Source organism: Dermacentor variabilis, chromosome 7, assembly GCF_050947875.1.
Source record: "Dermacentor variabilis isolate Ectoservices chromosome 7, ASM5094787v1, whole genome shotgun sequence".
Taxonomy (NCBI): domain Eukaryota; kingdom Metazoa; phylum Arthropoda; class Arachnida; order Ixodida; family Ixodidae; genus Dermacentor; species Dermacentor variabilis.
The window spans coordinates 137998641-138016341 of NC_134574.1; the positions used below are offsets into that span (position 1 = coordinate 137998641).

General features: G+C 42.5%; 1 protein-coding gene across 1 annotated transcript in view; it reads right to left on the reverse strand.

Moving 5' to 3' along the window:
- Positions 1–2623: 2623 nt before the first annotated feature.
- The window catches only part of LOC142588865 (tectonin beta-propeller repeat-containing protein 2), a 52135-nt gene continuing 37057 nt past the window's right edge, over positions 2624–17701 (reverse strand). Inside the window, exons 17-19 of the mRNA XM_075700684.1 lie at positions 16269–16337; positions 14110–14377; positions 2624–8561 (exon numbers count right to left, since the gene is read on the reverse strand). Coding sequence (XP_075556799.1) covers positions 8401–8561; positions 14110–14377; positions 16269–16337 — 498 coding nt within the window. The 3' untranslated portion in view covers positions 2624–8400. The remainder of the gene's footprint in view (positions 8562–14109; positions 14378–16268; positions 16338–17701) is intronic.

The window sequence follows — 17701 nt, forward strand, 5'->3', positions numbered from 1 at the left end:
TTCAAGTGTGCGCCCATTCACTTACTGACACGTTGGTGGTAGAGTGGGCGTAAGATTCCGTGCCAGTCGAGGGTGGATGTGTGTATATACCGCGCGCGAAACGAACTATATGACAGGAAGCGGCGCTACAAGCTGTGACATTGTTTAACGAGCGGTACTCACTCATGCCGACGTTTCGGGGCTGAAGCACTTTCTTTGAAGGTTAGCGATGCAACGCTGGCGGATGGGCAGATTTCTGTATCAGCCGCAGTACATCTGGAAGTTCCGGTAACACGTACGGACAGTTACAGCTGCGGTCCGCGAACTTGGCCACACACATTCGTTTCATCCTTAACGTGCCCGTCACTATTCTTGCAGCCAACTACTGCACATGTAGTCAATCCACGTGATTCAATGCCGCATTATTGGAGCCCAGTGCGTTAGCGAAAACTCAGTTGCATTTTCGACTGCTGATCGTACAGAAGCAAGGTAGGATCGGTAATGGCTTCCGATTCGTGCGCGGCCGCTGAGGCCACGTGTGGCGGGCTGCCGGAAGCGCCATCTCGTACCTCTAGAACAAACTGCTCCGTGAAAAGCTACTCCTGTGTAGCTTCCAGCGCGCTAGTGGAAACAAAAGAAGAGAAAAAGCCGTGCATTGCGGAGATGTTTACCTACGATTCGAAGAAGGTTTGTGGCAGGAGATCGTGATGGCGGCGTCCCCTAATACTGAGGTCATCATACGAGTAGATTAAAAAAAAAGTGTTTTAGGGCCCACTTAAGTTCCGCTTACATGGTGCACGTAAGTGAAATTACTTATTAGTCAAGCTCTGCGTGCGAAGGCTACTAGCATAAGGCAGAGCACGACTGCTGAGAGTACGCTAGGGCTACACTTAAGACTGGGCTACTTTACTGCTATTTAAGTACGCTTCCGTGGCGCGGAAAACTGTTAATCGTTCCACACCAGACCAGTTCATCCCACTTGAAAACCAGTAGCAATATTTTCACCTGAGCTGCAAAGTCACAATATGCAATTCGCGGCACATTTAGAGTCCATATTTCTTGAAACAACAGGGGCCTTTTTTTAAGGGTCAATAAATTATGTTGATGATGATGATGAAATGGGTATGAGCTAAGCACAGTTATACTTTAAGTGCTGACTGACTTCCAATCCAGCAAATACAACATGCCCCGCAAAGCCATTAATTCAAAAGTTGTGAAGTGAAATTCTGTTAGTAGTCGTACTGGCGATCGTCACAAAAAGTCTGATGTTTGTCACTTGCCATTCGTATCTTGGCCGACCAAAATTTTCTTCTTAAGTAGTCATAAACAGTCGTTGCAGCAACACGCAGTATATCTAACATCCGAGCTAGCAACAAAAAGATTACTTTGGTAGGCAAGTGGTAGGCTTTGGTAGGCTTTGGTAGGCAGATTACTTCGATAGGATCACTTATTTTTTTATTGCTATGGCAATTATTTGTACACTCTCAGCACATTCGCGTTGTCGCTGTATTCTATCGGTTAAAACGGCGCATGTCCTGTATATGCGGGGGCATACGAGGAGCACATATAAGAACACTAGCCGAACCTACTCTGGCCACGTGGCCACGTGCATACGTGGCCCGCGCTCCGGATATTGGAGGTCATGTGACCTGCGCAGGTGCCAGGGGGCGAAAGGCGAGCAGAGAGGGCTGGCAGCTATGATGCACTCTTTCTTCATCCGCAACGTCTTGGATGAAGCTCATGTCATCTTGGAGGTGCAGCACAGTTGAAATGGTGAAAAGAGCGGCCGCACAGAACGTTCACTCCGAGACAAGCGCGCAAGGTCCTCGCTGCCGACTTGTGGTCATCGACAGAGCTCTGTTCCGGGTATTTTTAGGCGTGTTACACCACACTTGCTTGTTAGTACACAAATGTCGACAGCAATTTATGCTGCCCACAGAACTACGAGCCTCCGTGTAAGAACCTAGTATGTTGCTAAATATCACCGTCTAAGCTTCACCTTTTGAGCGACACGGTGACTTTTTTTCTTGTGTGTGTGTGTGCCCATTTTCGACAATTTTCATAGCTGGCTTCAGTGCCAATCTTGTCCACCATCAAGACACAAGGAGCCTTGTTCATTTCAGGCAGAGTTATATGTCAAGGCATTCTGACAAGTTCTGCCCTTATGTGAAGACAGCTAGACCAGATTGAATGAGAGGAAAATGGTCTCTTTATTGTACGCAACTGAAAGCAAGTGGGAGCAAAAAAAAAAAGTGCACCTCACATATGGTGTGCCTCAGCATGTGTAGCCACTATAATGTAAGAGGAAGATTTACCCAGGGAGCTCCCATCTAAATATAAATACATGGCATCGGAGAAATCGCTTTGCTTAGCTTCGACTGCACCCAATTTGATTATGTTTACTACCAACTCATCCACCGAATTTGTCTGCTCCACATGATCTAACAGATGCCGTTAACAGAAGTGTGATATCTGTTCCTGCTGCAGAGTTACGGGGTTTGTAAATTTTGTGCTTTGGTGCTCTATACGTACATATGTGCGTATTACTTACCAGCAGCCTGCCTTGCATAGAACTGCTACAGGTAAGCGTACATGTATATACTGGATACATAAACACAATAAATGTTTCTCTCTCTCATTCAAATCAATTTAGCAGTAATTTATTGAAAATATTTCTGCATTTCACATGTATTTGTATAGGCAAATCGGAGTTGGCCCCACGGCAAATTTTCCTCTCTTAGCATGCTTGTGGTAGAAGACATACAGATCTCAATAGGAGAAAAAAAATCGACGTGTTACTCAGCTGGGCGGAATGTCAAGTTTATGAGCGACGAATATGTGCATATTGCCTACCAGCAGCCTGCCCTGCATACAGCTGCTACAGGTAGGCGTATATGCTGGATATATAAACAATGGTTCAAAAATAGTCTACCGTTTTTCACCAGAAACAGGCAGATCAACACAAAATACTGATGCCGGTAACAAATGCTACTTACAACACTTCACACACTCTCGCACCTACGAAGCAGAGCCGAAATGTCTTGCGCACATTCGACATCACTGAGAAAAGTGCACCGGTTTGCCGTATTCTTGTGGATACAACATGCCCACAAAAATTTTAGAAATTCAACACGCAAGAGGCTTGCATTGTGCTTGCATATGTCAGCCACTTAGGTTTTATCAAAACCCAAGCAGACTTTGGATTCTTGGGTACGTGAGTTGCAGGCAATTCAAAAAGCTCCGCCAACTATTGTGGAATACCAGAACAACGGAGACATTGAAGGCAGCAGCAGTACTGGTGGCGTCATCTTCTAACATTGTTTTGAAACGTGCTACAAATGTTATAGTGTTGCATCATTGTTCTCACAGAAGAGGAATAAAATTCACTGCATGCTAATGATTGTTGCTACTCACAACACTGATCTAGCAGATAGGTAAATAAATATTGTTACCTCAGAGATTGGGTAGTGCAAGCCCGATCTCGGAGGCTATGTTCTCTACATTTTGGTTGGCATCAATGTCACAAGATGGCATCACCAGTGTTGCAGCAGATGTCTGCCTATCGTCCCGGTATTCAGTAAACTGCAATTTGTTAATGGATAGGTTAAACATCCGTCTTTTCATCTTTCCAAGCCCTTGGTGTACACATTATACACCAGGGAGGGTTATGCAAAAAAAGAAACATAGTACATTCCCAATACATCGGTGGGCACATGGATGCCATTTTGGGAAAATGAGAGCGGTGCAAATCAACCGTTCATGTGAGCGACAGATCTGTTTGAGAGTGGCAGACAGTGAAAGACACTTCCTATATGCTAATAATGCTGGATAGCTCATATGCCAGAACTCTGCAACATATTCTGCTAATTGCATTTACTTGAAGCCCATTTAGCTTAAACGACGCTTTTTGAGCAGCGTGCGAGATAAAACACAGGCAAGATACCCAGGGGTCAACCAGAGAGAGAAAGAGCTTTCACTCATCCCTCGTCCAACCACAAATGGATACAGAACAAAGTATTACATACTTTGTTAAAGGTGTTTTTCAAAGCACACAACATGTCACTGGATTACATTTTCTAAATAGTGCTACAGATGTCCAAAATAGAAGGGCGGAGTTATATAAAAATGTGGCGCATTTTAAAACCCATACACTATTAGTCTGATAAAGGTCACCTTAGAAAGAACTTTCACTTGATCACAAGACAATTTTATGAATATGAAAAAAGAAATAAAGAAAGAAATCACAACAACGCAACACTACTAGGGTTATTGCTAGAGTAAATGAACATACAAAGTCTAGAATATGAACGAAACAATTCTATTTTGAATTGATGAATCCAATTCGGGAACTTCACATTCCATCACTTTGAATATTCAATTGCGGCTCAATATTATGTAGTTACTACGATCGTCGGTATCAAAAAAGGCCCACTGTAGTCTTCCCTTCGAAAGTTTGCAGGGTGTGCAATTTATGAAAAGAGAATCTCTTGGCTTCGGCACATAGACTGCAGTTCAGAATTGGTGTTCAGACATGCTGTGTCTCACTAACTCAACACTGCAAGCAAGAAGTGAGGAAATATTTTTGTCTTTTTGTGAAACCCACGCCTTGCAAACATGTAACCCTGACTGCACCTGGTATATCTACAACTTCACGTAGCTGTGTGAAGGCAGCCAAGAGCTACCACAACCTTTTGTTTAATGATCACTTTGACACAGCCCAGATGACGTCACTTCTGAACAGCAATGCATGTATTAAAGGTAACAAATAAATGTTTTTCATGCAGGTTTCCTTTTTCTACCTTTATAAGCAAAAAGATAATTGGAATTTGGATCACTATTCAAGGCCCACAATTTACGAATATTTGTATTAGATTCAAACACATCACTATTCGAACAACACAAGTTATTTCACGCGTTCGACAGACATCACAGAATGCACATTACTAAAGCCGTTCAGAAAGCTATAGCTCTGTTATCAAACTGAAAAAATAAAAATAATAAAGGCAAATGACACCTCTTGCAATGAGGGCTTTGCCAAATGCTACACTTGCATACTTGAACTATGTTTACATTTCAGCATACATAGGTGCAACTTGTCCTATTATAAGAACAACAACAAAGTGAGTGATTGTAGAAAGCACAACTTTCACAACATTTCTAACGCTCAACAAAAACAGTTAGGGGTGTGCAAATAGTGGTTTTTGAGACCGAATCGAATAACAATTGATTAGCGCCAGAAGATGATCGAATCGAATTGAATATTGAATGATTTTTAAACAGTTTTTCAAGCAGCCATTATCACAGTCAATATAAAAATATGTTCACATCTTAGTATTAGCAAGTTTCTGTCATTACATAGCACGGCATGAAGCGTTATTAAAAGCACAAATGGAGTATTAGGAGCAAACAAGCAGTTTCTTCGCATGAAAAAGACTCTTCAGTGACTGCAAATGATCGCTGTACAGCCTGTAAAGTATGGCTACCTAAGCGACGTAGCCTGCTCCACTATGCAAATTCTCATTCGTTATGTCTGTACTATGCCTGCGGGGGTGAAAATTTGCCATACTTCTGCATCAACTCTATGTTTAATTGGGTGCAGGTGGCGTTTAGAATTATTCAAAAAGTATTCAAAAGATATTCGCGTTTACATACAGCAACCATTTGATTCGAAGACTGAATCAAATATAACACTATTTGATTCATATTCGAAAGTTTCGCATATCCGCACACCCCTAGGAACAGTACTTGCAGCAAGAGCACTGCTATCCTATCACAGTACTGGTTCTCGAAAACAGAGCTAACACTCAGGTGCGGGTGGACTGAGGTGTTTCCTAAAGCAACAGTAGCAAGATAACAGAAGTCTACACTTTGCATTCTACTACAAGTTCCAAGAAATAGAAAGTTAGCGGTTGTTGTGTAACGGCTAGTACTAATAAGCTTGTTGCTCTGAAGCAATTGAAATGTTAGTTTTCTTTTCCCCGGTGTAAAGATAATGAACATAGACCATATTTTTTGTCCAAATATAGATTTACTGCCTGAAATGAGCAGTAACCATAAAAAGCACCAAGTACCTATGCTACATTGTTACGGCAATTGCTGCCATATCTAAACAGTGCCCAACTTGCCAGGCAACACTGCTAAAGTTATGCAGTACAAGCATAAAAACGTATCACAGTGAGAGTTACATGGCAGGACGATACGGGTCCGTGACACCACCTGCTCGGTATTTTCAGCAGAGCATATTTAAAAAAGAAAGAGACAGGAGGCCTAACAAACACAGAATACTACCTTCTGTCTTGCCTTTATCAAAATCTGTTGCCATGGTAAAAGCAACTGCCTACCAACACCGCCCTACCCTATACGCATTTCTGTATTAAATGTTCATATAGAACTGTGGCTATATGGAGTTATTGCTATGCAGAGCCCTATAAACATTTTCAATACATGACGCACTATATTTTAGAGCGAGTGCAAGCAGTACAGTGCAGAAACTGCGGGAATGCGGAATGTATTGCTCCAAGTCTTGCAGTCGTTTAAATCTGTGATGCCATACTATGACATAATTCCTTTATATCATTTATATCATAAGATAACGAGGCATTTAGTTAATATTCTGCTGGACCATAGGTTTATATACTCTCTTTTTTTTTCAGTAGCATGTATAATTTCATGCTAGTGAATGCAAGTACTCCAAACGGTCAATCTAGTTTGCCTGTAGTGTGAAACCAACTACGATCATAGGGAATCATCAAACAGCAGTAACTCTAGTGCAATGTCACTACTTAGCTCTGCAACTTCTGAAGGTGTTTGTATGTTCAATGTGCCTTCAGAGTTTGCAAATTTAAAACGTGACGGCAAATGAAATTCAGCTTGAAATAAGATCCTACAGAAGTTGCCACGTCTTTGTCCCTGTGGCATTCAGCATGCACTACAAACATGCTGTATATTTTCATGCAATCAACAAAATTCACTCGACAATACTTGTTGACACAATGCCAGAGCGCTACATTTGCCATAAAATCTTCCTTTCTCAAAACAAACAATTTCTGTTCCCAAATTCTCATAAAAACTGTAGGCACTTGTCATTCGTGTAAAGGGCTAAATTAACAGTATATGTACAGGCACCTAATCAATCATCTGCTCTATGTCAAGAACTTTACATCAAGATCTCTACGAAAATTATTAGATCTGGCAATCAACTTCTGTTTCCTGTCTGCGGTTACGGACGTGCAGTGTTAAGCTACAGGATTTGGGACTTCGAGGCACAAAGCGGAGAGGATGAGCAATACTTCACTGTCTCTTCTCAAGTCAGCATCGAATACCGCTGCATCGAATTCAAGTCAGCATCGAAACATTTCACACGAACATTCAGGTGAACGGCAAGCTTAAGTTTAGGCAGTCAACATCGACTGAGCATTTGAGCATGCAAAATTCAGCTTTGCTGCTCTCAGCTTCCTCACGTAAATGTGCTGTAAATGCAGAGGCATTCCAAAGAGCCAACAACAAAGACAGAGCAACAAATAAAAACAGAACGTCACATTTCAGTCCTAAGACACCACAACCACACCTTCTTCGTCGCATCAGTGCGTAAAAAAATAAATAACTGTCCAGTGCACCTCTGCTTCACATAGAAAAGTTCATGGGGCCTAGAAAACAGAGGAAAGCATTCACAAAAACATGTCGCAGCCATACTGCCAGGCATATATAAAAATACACAAGAATCTATAGAACATTCACCTTTTAAGGCTACATAGTAGTATACTGGAAACACAAGTAGTTCATCTAACTGCATCCTTTGTATATATAAGAAAAACAAGCAAGAAGTGGCCATGCCAGAAGTATACTCCAGAGACTAAACACAGAGATAAGGCTTAACAAAGCTCAAACTGTGAACCCTTACGAAATATATATACATCACCTACATATTAAGACCCCCTACTGCGGGTGTCGCATACTAAGGCTTAATGCCAATCGTAGCTTGCCTTGGGGCATACATGTGCGGAGTTGACATGCTTCAACGCAAGTACTGCAGTTGGGGTCAAAAGTTTCTGGGGCACAGGATCTGAAGAAAGCTCAAGAAAATAGTTCCCGAGCCTGAGGCGCAAAGCACGGACTTCAAGATTTTCCCCCCCTGTGCCAGTGTTTTACTGGCCGCGAGATAAATCTGGAGTTAAATTTGGCTTTTTCGCAAGTCCTCTGTTCCGAAAACTTTTGACACCCGCTGTACAATCACCCCACTTGTGCTCACTACCACAGTAGCATCATTTCAAGGTATTGAGCGTTAATGCCGCTAATAATAATGCCAGCGGTGAAATTCGAAAGAAAAAAAAAGAAGGAGGAACAGAGCACAAAGCTCATTTCTGTGAGGAAGATGACTCGTAGAAATGCCCGAGAAGTTTGAGGGATGTTCTGGCGAGGTCGTCAAACGAGCTCCCACCCATCCATGTCAGCGTCAGTCTTTTCGGCAGAAGCGGAGAGCCCTAATGTATCCATTTCATTGATGCGAGATGGCAGCTCGCAGGTGGACAGCTGTAGTGCCGAGCCATCGGCGGCAATGGCCCAAAGCCTGTCGTCGACGGACACTGCACGCAACAGAATCAGTGACATCAGACAAGCTAAAGCTGTTACTGAACCAAAACTGTCACCTCGACGAGAGTAGCAGGAAGCTACAAAAGGAGCACATGCAAGGAACATATGTTTATTTATTTATTTATTTATTTATTTATTTATTTAGCCATACTGCAGGCCAATTCTTTGGCCCTAGCAGGAGGGGCATTTTTGGAATGACAAACAATAAATAACAGCAATAATTTCGCAAAGAGCAAAAGGGGCAAAAGCAAGAGCGCTAATACAATGAAGAAGCAATTTTCAACAAAACAAAAAGAACCAAAACAGACAGAACAGAACTAAACCAGCAGCAAATACGTACATTTATACAACTGCAAGTCTCTATGTATTGCTCACAAAAGAAACATTCCAGTTCGGCCTTGATAAGACTTGGCGGCAACTCATTCCACTCTGTAACTGTTCTAGGGAAAAAACGGTATTTGTAGAAATTAGTTTTCGCAAAAATAGGTCTCAGTGAATGTTCCGCTGTGTGCCTTGTTTTCCTAGTAGCAACAGGTTGAACATAACTTGATTCAGATAGGGTGATTTTTCCGGACACGAAATTGTGAAGTAACAAAAGTCTGTTTATTTTTCTACCCATCTCCAATGTTGTAATGTTATTACATTTCATCAGAGACGATAGTGAATCCAACCTTCTATATTTTCCGAATATAAACCGTACAGCCTTTCTTTGAACACCCTCAAGTTTTACTTTATCTTTCTTAACATATGGGTCCCACAGCGCAGACGCATACTCTAACTTCGACCTAACACATGCGTTATAAGCTAGAAGCCGAACCCTTACAGGAGCATTTCTAAGTTTCCTCTTAAGAAAACATAGCTTTTGAAAAGCTGACGCACAGATGTCCACACCCCATGAAAGATTACTGGTAAGAGTTACCCCTTGGTACTTATATTTATCAACCTCCTTTATAGTGCTGCCGTTAATGTGGTAAGTGAAGGTACTCGGACATTTTTTTCTTGTTACATGAAGAAGAACAGTTTTTTCCCTATTCAGTTCCATTCCCCAGTTCTCGCACCAGTCGTCAATTGCCAGAACAGTTGCTTGTAAAGAGGCGTGGTCATTTGCATTTGAGATTGTTTTAAAAACCACAAAATCATCAGCAAATAATCTGATTGAGACATCCTTTGGTATTACCTCCATTAAATCATTTATATAAATTAAGAACAACAATGGCCTGAACACACTTCCCTGTGGAACTCCCGAGGTAACTGGTAGCACACTGGAAGAAAAATTCCGCACTTGTACAAACTGTTGCCTATGATTAAGGTGCGCGGAAATCCACCTAACAACAAAGAGTGGAAGTCCAATGCTCTCCAACCTAAAGAATAATTTATCATGCGGTACCTTGTCAAATGCCTTGCAAAAGTCCATAAACAATACATCTACTTGGCCAGTCATGTCAAGAACACTAAACAAATTAGGCAATGTCGATACCAGCTGTGTAACTGTAGACATACCCTTTCTAAAACCGTGCTGATGAACCAATAAAACTTAATGTTCGGAGAGCTGGTTCAGTGTTGGTTCAGTGCCCGTTCCCTGGACCAGGGTGAATTTTCCTTTCCATGCGAAGCTTCTTTTTTTTTTCTCATAAATCCTTGCAGGTTTCCTTTATAGCTTAATGCTACTATTAGGTGATGACCTACTACAGTAGAACCCCGCTGTTACGTTCCTCACTGCTGCGTTTTCCCGGCTGCTACGTCGTTTTCATCTGGTCCCGGCATAGCTTCCATAGCATCCAATGTATAAGGAACCCCACTGTTACGTAGTAGCTGTGAAAACATTCCCACATGATGCGTCGCAACCCGAACCCGCCTGGGCTAAAGTAGGCAACGCGCTCCAACTGCCATTTCGGCTTTCGACGAGTTTTGACCAGGCTTGGCTATGGAACTGGCTGCAAGAAGCCGCACGCCAGTTCGAGAGGCCGCCACTAGGTGGCCATTTGTGAAAAATGCTCTCACTATCATCACTGTGATTACGGTCACCGCATGGTTTGTTGGACGGGTCGACTCACGGAGGAAGAAAACTCAGGAGAGGCCCTGACGTCACTCTTTGTGAAGCTATAGCTAAAGGGAAGCCGGAAGTTGGCGTTGCTCATGGCGTTGCTCCGCCTATCGGGCCAGCTCTCCTCTCTTGTTTACATTTCTCGCGAAACCACGCCGCGCTGCGCGCCACCGGGCTGCTCTGACGCACGCGCTCCGCAGCAATACTAAACAATCGTTAGCACGTTAGCACGATTACGCCAAAGAGGGCAAAATTTCCCGCGGATATTCCTTCGTCCGTTGCCATTGCCGTGGCGCAGTGACGACGAGGAGCACGAGCCGCATGATGCCGGGGAGTTGCCAAATCCTAGCTTTGGAGAAGCCGCCGCGGCTCTGGACCTCCCCCGCACGTACGTCGCACCTCACAGCGACGCTGACAGCAATGCGGCCTTCCAGGCTATTGAGAAACGTGTGGTGATTTCTAGCGAGCGAAAGAAACGGCAAGCCACCATTTAGACTTATTTTAAGTTCTAAGCGCACTCTGTGGAAATAAGTCGTGTATATTTATTTATTATTTATTTATTTTATTTTTTTATTTGAACATACTATCAGCCCTTTACAGGCCCAAGATAGGAATGAGTACAATAACGTATTACATACTGTACAACAACAAACACTAAACACACAGCAGTGCATATGATCAGGTATACACAAACAATATTAAGAACAATTCGTGACACTTAGTCCATCAGTTTGTGGTACTTAGTACAGCACTATAGGGTAACAAAAACTGAAATCACCAGCAAACTAAGAAGAGTATTGTTGAAGTTGGGCCCGAAACTGCTCGCAGTCTCTCGCGCTTACCACTCTCTCCAGTATTTTATTCCATTCAATGGAATATAGTTGAAGCTGCACTTTTTTCATTAATCTTCGGAGCTTTCCTCACTGATGCATTTTCCCGGCTGTTATGTTTTTTTTCCTCGGTCCGGTGAACAACGTATGAACGGGGTTCCACTGTATATATAATGATCTACCTAGACAAAGAAACTGGTCTTCAAAAACCAGCATTATTTGCAGAATGATCGATAGTGCTTAGCTCAGTTATGTAAGCTAACTACTGAACTTTACAATTCAGTGCATAAGTCTCTTTATATCGTTGCCATATTTACTGACTTAGCCAACGCATTCAATTCGACAGAGTGCCTCACTGGCATTTAATTCTCAAAGCTGAAAATCTACACTCAGGTGCAAAAATAATATGCTGAACCCATAAATTCCTCACAGAGTTCAAACAGTTAAAATAGGTGATTCTGAATCTAAGTTATTTAAAGCTTTATCAGGAGCGCCTCAGGGACTACTAGTATTGGGTCCCCTCATCTCCTTAATCTATATTAATGACATAGCATCTCAACTAACCTCTTCAGTTCTGTTTTTTCAAGATGACCGTGCCATTTACAAAGAAATATCTAACAATACTACTATGCAACAGTACTACGGTCCAGTTTAACGAAGCCGAGAAATTGGTGCCACTTATGGTAGACGGATAATAAAACCGACAAAACCAAAACATGTTAAATTTTGCACAGTCCACTACAGCCCCTGTTAAACGCTACTTGGTAAGTGAATTAGGTTTAGCGGCACCCATGGCACTTGCTCGGCAGCACTGGAGGGCAGTGAACTGCTCGCGTGGTAGTGCCGAAAGCTCTCCGTAGGTGACGGGGCATTGTGCGGCCCACAGTAGCGGGAAGCTTGCCACTAGCGTTTTCGTTCCTCGAATTAACGCGCATTTCTGCAGATTTTGCAAGTGCCCGAAAACGGCTGCACGCAGTGTACTTCCATTAGCATGCACCGCTGCACAAAAGTACATTGTACATACAGCATTTGGACACCATTTGGCCGAAATTTGGGCTCTTGTAACCAACAGTCCGTTAAAGCCAGATCCGTTAATACCAGAATTTGTTGCTTTAATAATATAGGCAGACAAAACTTAGTAAGAAGAATGGTCTGTTGCATTGGAAAGTATGTTGTACGCAGATTCCCTGTAACGGGCACGGACTGTATCAGTTTAATGAACATTTTGTGAAATTGTGAAATTTGTGCAGAATGCTCATCAATCAACGCCGTAAAAGATAATGTGATAACATGCAGACTTACTGGAGAGCACACGGAAGTGTTTCAGCCAGAAGACAGAGTTCAAAGATGTAAATTTTCATTAAGCCGGGTTCCAATTCTCATCCCTATTTTTGACCACAATTCAATGTCATGTAAAGATATACGGATCCCACACTGGAATTGATGTAAGCAAAGCTTTCTGTGCAGTTTGCTTTGATAGATGATAATTAGCGGGGATGTTGACGGCGAATGTTTAATTTCTTCAGCATTTAGTCCAATACAAGAGTGATAAGATAATGTTAAACGTTACTTTGCATGCACCCTTGCTGTTTGTCTACGTAGTACACGGAACAAACAAGGAGATGTGTTTGCTTAAGGCATTGTTGTGTGCCATTGTTCATAACTTTTGAAAGGGCTGAGCATTATCATTTCCTCACATGGCACATCGCGTCATGGCAAAAGTATTAAACTGTAATGGAGTTACGGGACTGTATGTGCCATAACCATGATCGGATTATGAGGCACACCGTAGTGGCAGACTCCAGACTAATTTTGACAGCCCGTAGTTCTTTAATGTGCACATAAATCTAAGTGCACTACAGTAAGGATTGAATTTGCGACCTCGAGCAATGCCATAGCCCCAAAGCTACTGCGGCGGGCACAGAAGTGTTGATTTGATGTGTGGTCGTTTCCGTAGTGTCACCAAGACCCTACAGTGCACTTTAATGCGGCTCTGCTTCTGCATGCTCTGCGTAAGTTGTCCACTTAACAAATTTGCATGGCGTTTATTTTTTTCCGGAATAGCAGAAACGTGCCGTACCGCACCTTGAACTTAAACTTATCCCGTTTGCCCACAACTGCTGTCGTGTCTATAGTAGTAGTGTTTCCTTGCCTCCTCAGGTCCCCTTCTCCCAATCCATCCCCCCTCACCCCTTGTAGGGCAACTGCGAGTGAAAACTGGCAAGGCTGTTATTCACTTGTTTCGCAACTGTGTTGGTTCTACCCATTCTATGCCTCCTCTCCCCCCTCCTTTCTACCATTCTATCTAGCTTTCCTCTGGAGTTGCACATTAGTAGAAAAGTAAGCACTGCAATTTCTGCAATGCTCTTGCGGGGGTTACGGACAGTTACAGCTGTCAAGAGGCTAATATGGCGACGTGCAGGGAGCTCCACAGGGCATTTTGCACATTCGATGCCGTGCAAACGTACAAACGACGCTCTTGCGCCATCTTTCCTCTCAGCCTCACTCCTGTCATGTGTACACATGCTCTGAACCAGCCCTCAATGCGGTGTACCAGATAGCAGCAGCAACAGCAGCAGCAGCAGTGGGAAAGCCAAAGGAAGAGGCAAAGAGACTTTTGCTTTAAAACAAGTCTTAATGGATACTGACGAGAAACAGGTCACTTACCAGTGAGACATGCAGCATGGCCTGGTATCCTCTTCCAGTAGTCGCCGACAAAGTTGCTGTTGGAGATGCCAAAGCGCCGGAAGATTTCGCCCGAAGGTGTCAGCGCCCAGACAGCCTTTTCGCTGACACAGAGCTGCCGTGCCTGGACGCCCGGAACTTCCACCCAGCTGGTGCCAATGTGAAGCTCCGGGTAGATGCCCTCACGGACGTAAACGTGCTTGCGGTTGTCCAGCGCCCACACCATAAAGTTCCGGGGACCCACGTACACCTGGAAGGCCGTTGGAATGCACTCAACTGACACGAGAAATACAGAATGCTGGAGCAAAGATGCAGGACAACAAATGCAAGGAGGAAGAAAGGGACAGGCATGGTTTTCGATAACGTACGGCCTAAATTTACGGACACAAGACAGGCAACGCAATAGCACTGCAGCCAGCCATGGCTGGGATATCGTGACAACTTCATTTCTGTGTTTTTCCTTTTCATGCTTCATTAGGGCTACAAGTTCTGCTCTGTCTACATTATCATCTTGCTGGGCCATTTGTACGAAAGGAATAGAACTGAGAAAAATAAATTGCGATGTTATAGCGACCCATGTGTCATGTTGCCTCCTTCGTGTACCGTCCGTAAATTAGAAGCTGAACACTACAGTAATTACGAACCAAGTCCGCTCGCAAGGCACCACTGTTGGACCCACAGAGACTGGTACAATCCGTCCCTGTTTTGCGCCAGTCCATGTCTGTCCCTTAGTAGCCCTAGTCAATGTTGCGCTGCATCTTTCGTTCAGCGTGATGGACCAACTAGCCTAGAAACAAGTCTTATCAAATGTAAAACAATCAGGCACCTTTTCCCACCGCAGGCAGTTAGTATTCCAAGGCCAAGTTGGATAAGAAAGGAAAAAGCAGGTGTTAGCAATGAAATATAGTTAGCTGAGCAGGCTGAAACTTGAGGCGACAAATATTAATGGCAACTATTGTCAAATGTGGCAATTTCTTGCATCTTCTCTAAAGATATGTGCATAAGGAAACTACTGTTACTAAGTACTAGCAGCATTCTGTGGATGCAGCTAGTACTAGGTAGTCATGGTTTCAGTGACATCCCTAGCAGCAACAAATACGGCCCTTGTTGGCCAATGCCACAAAATTAAACCTAAATTGGCACCCCTTTCAATGCTAATTGTGGTGAAACACGGCCATTAATTAGAGCCCCCTGTTCACTTTGACATTACGGTTGAACTAACGTTACGGCTTACATTTTTCCAGTTTAAACCTTACATATGAAGCTGAACAAACCAATGATAAGAGACAAGAACATACGATGCCCTTCTGTGTTTGTGTACCATAGTGCCCATTTCCAAAAGTAATAAATACATTATAATACGTTTGAGTTGCTGCTTCTATGTACATTAGAAACAACAACTGATATTCTGGAACGCTTTTGGCCATATTGCTCAGAAGCAATATTTTGCTCTACAAAAGTTTTTGTTTCTAACAAAAAAAGAAAAAAGAATATTTGCAGTATCTCCCCTCTAAAATTTAAGTAAAATCTCGGTATTTCAAATTCCATGGGATGCTATGACAACTCTATTTATAAAAAATTCGAATAAATAATAAAACTAAAGTAAGAGAACTCAAAGAGCACCAATTTCATCTAGATTATATATTGAGTGGAAACACTCGGATAAGAGGCTATATACAGATATATATTTATGAACAGATATGTTGTACTGGTTAAAAGAGTAAAAGACAATAGTCAGCACCAGCTCAAGGATAATTGCATTTTCAGACACAAACGTTTCATCCTCAATGACATTAACCTGCAGCAATACATTTATTAAGCAATTGTTTTTACAGTAAAGTCCCCGTTAAATAAAGTACATCGATGACATGGTGAAAGCACAACAGCAAAAATTTCTGCAGTTCCAGCGATTCATCAATAGAAAACTTACTGTTGTGCCTGGTGCAATCGGCCCTCTTTTGTAGCTGACAGACTACTGCTCTACAATACGAGCAAGCATTTGCATGTAAAGAAAGAAAAGATAGACATGCGACCAAGTTCCCTCCAGACGAACCCAAGAGATGTCAGCAGCATGCGACCTCAAGGAGGGGGTTATAGAAGTCAACGCATGCGGAAGAACGTTCGTGCGACGCCCGACATACCTTGGTGAGGTGGGGCTTCAGAAACCTTGAAATCTCAAAAGGCAACGAAAAGGGGTTTTCTGATGCAGACTTCGGAATCCGGATGACGAAACAGAAACAAACATGGCGAGGGTAAGCAACTTGAAAACCGCTCTAGTCCCTCCCATAGCACACTCAGTTTATTTATTTACTTTGATTCTGATAAAACATGACATTCACTGATTGCATACTGGTATGGACTGACAAATAAATAATAAACGAAGCAAAACAAAACAATGGCACAAGACAAGAAAGTTGGGGTTCCACAAATGGGAGGAAAGACGACAAGAAAAGAGTAGAAGCAAAATTATAAAGGGCTGCCGAAGTGGAACATACATCCTGTACAAATTTATTAATGTGTATTCAATGAGGGTGTACCTTTTCGTGTTGTCGATGCAGAGCTTTATTCCTTAACGTTCGTTATTCCTCCTTTCCTTTATAACACTGCTATACTTTCTGCCGATGGGGAAATCTAAAAATTTTTTTTCACTCATGCTATACGCATTTTATTCCCTACATTCATCTTTAAAACTTCATTCGCCGTAACTTAGGCCTCTTTTGGAAAAACTTTGGCTCCATTTGGAGTCCCATCAAGTTGCTGTTGTTGTAGTGCTTTGTTCTTGTCGAAGTATGCACTGTCTTCTTTGTAAAGAGGAAGGAATGCTAAATAAATAAATGTGAATCATTTGCACACCTTTACTATTTCCAATATAACATACTTCTGTGAACTATCTATACAGTGTGTTATTGCTTACTAAAAAATTATCTTTTGTTGCCATTATTGAGCTGCCACTTAAGTTGCTGTCACTTGATACATGAATACATACTAACAGGAGGTTTGTTTGGCAGTTACATAATTCCCAAAGCACCTCCTGTATCCCTACTGCTGCAAATGAAATATTTATATTTATAGAGTAGATCTGCAACGATAAATGCAAGGGAACCTTGAAACTTTCTCAGTCTTATCAGAACTCATCAGTCTTATCAGACGTTCACAAGTTTTGCAGCAGCTAATCAAAAGACCCTGAACTGTCCAGCTTATTGCAGAACTTGTCTTCGCACTGCTCATTTTACAACTGTTTAAGGCTATTAGCGCAGCTCAGGACGAGCAAAAAAGGAAACAGGTAGGGGTAATCAAAGGGAACGGAAAACAGGGTGAGCGCTTTGATTACCTGATTACCTTTGATTACCCCTACCTGTTTCCTTTTTTGCTCGTCCTGAGCTGCGCTAATAGCCTTAAACAGTTATGACATACCAACTCGCCCAAACTGCCACGCTTTTGACTCATTTTACAAATTATGGACGTTTGGGCTTGTTGGTCCGGCATTATGTTAATCTAGCAGAGAGACACATAGATGGACAAAAATAGAGGCAACAAACAAGCGCCAACTATTAACAACAGTACCAACAATAAC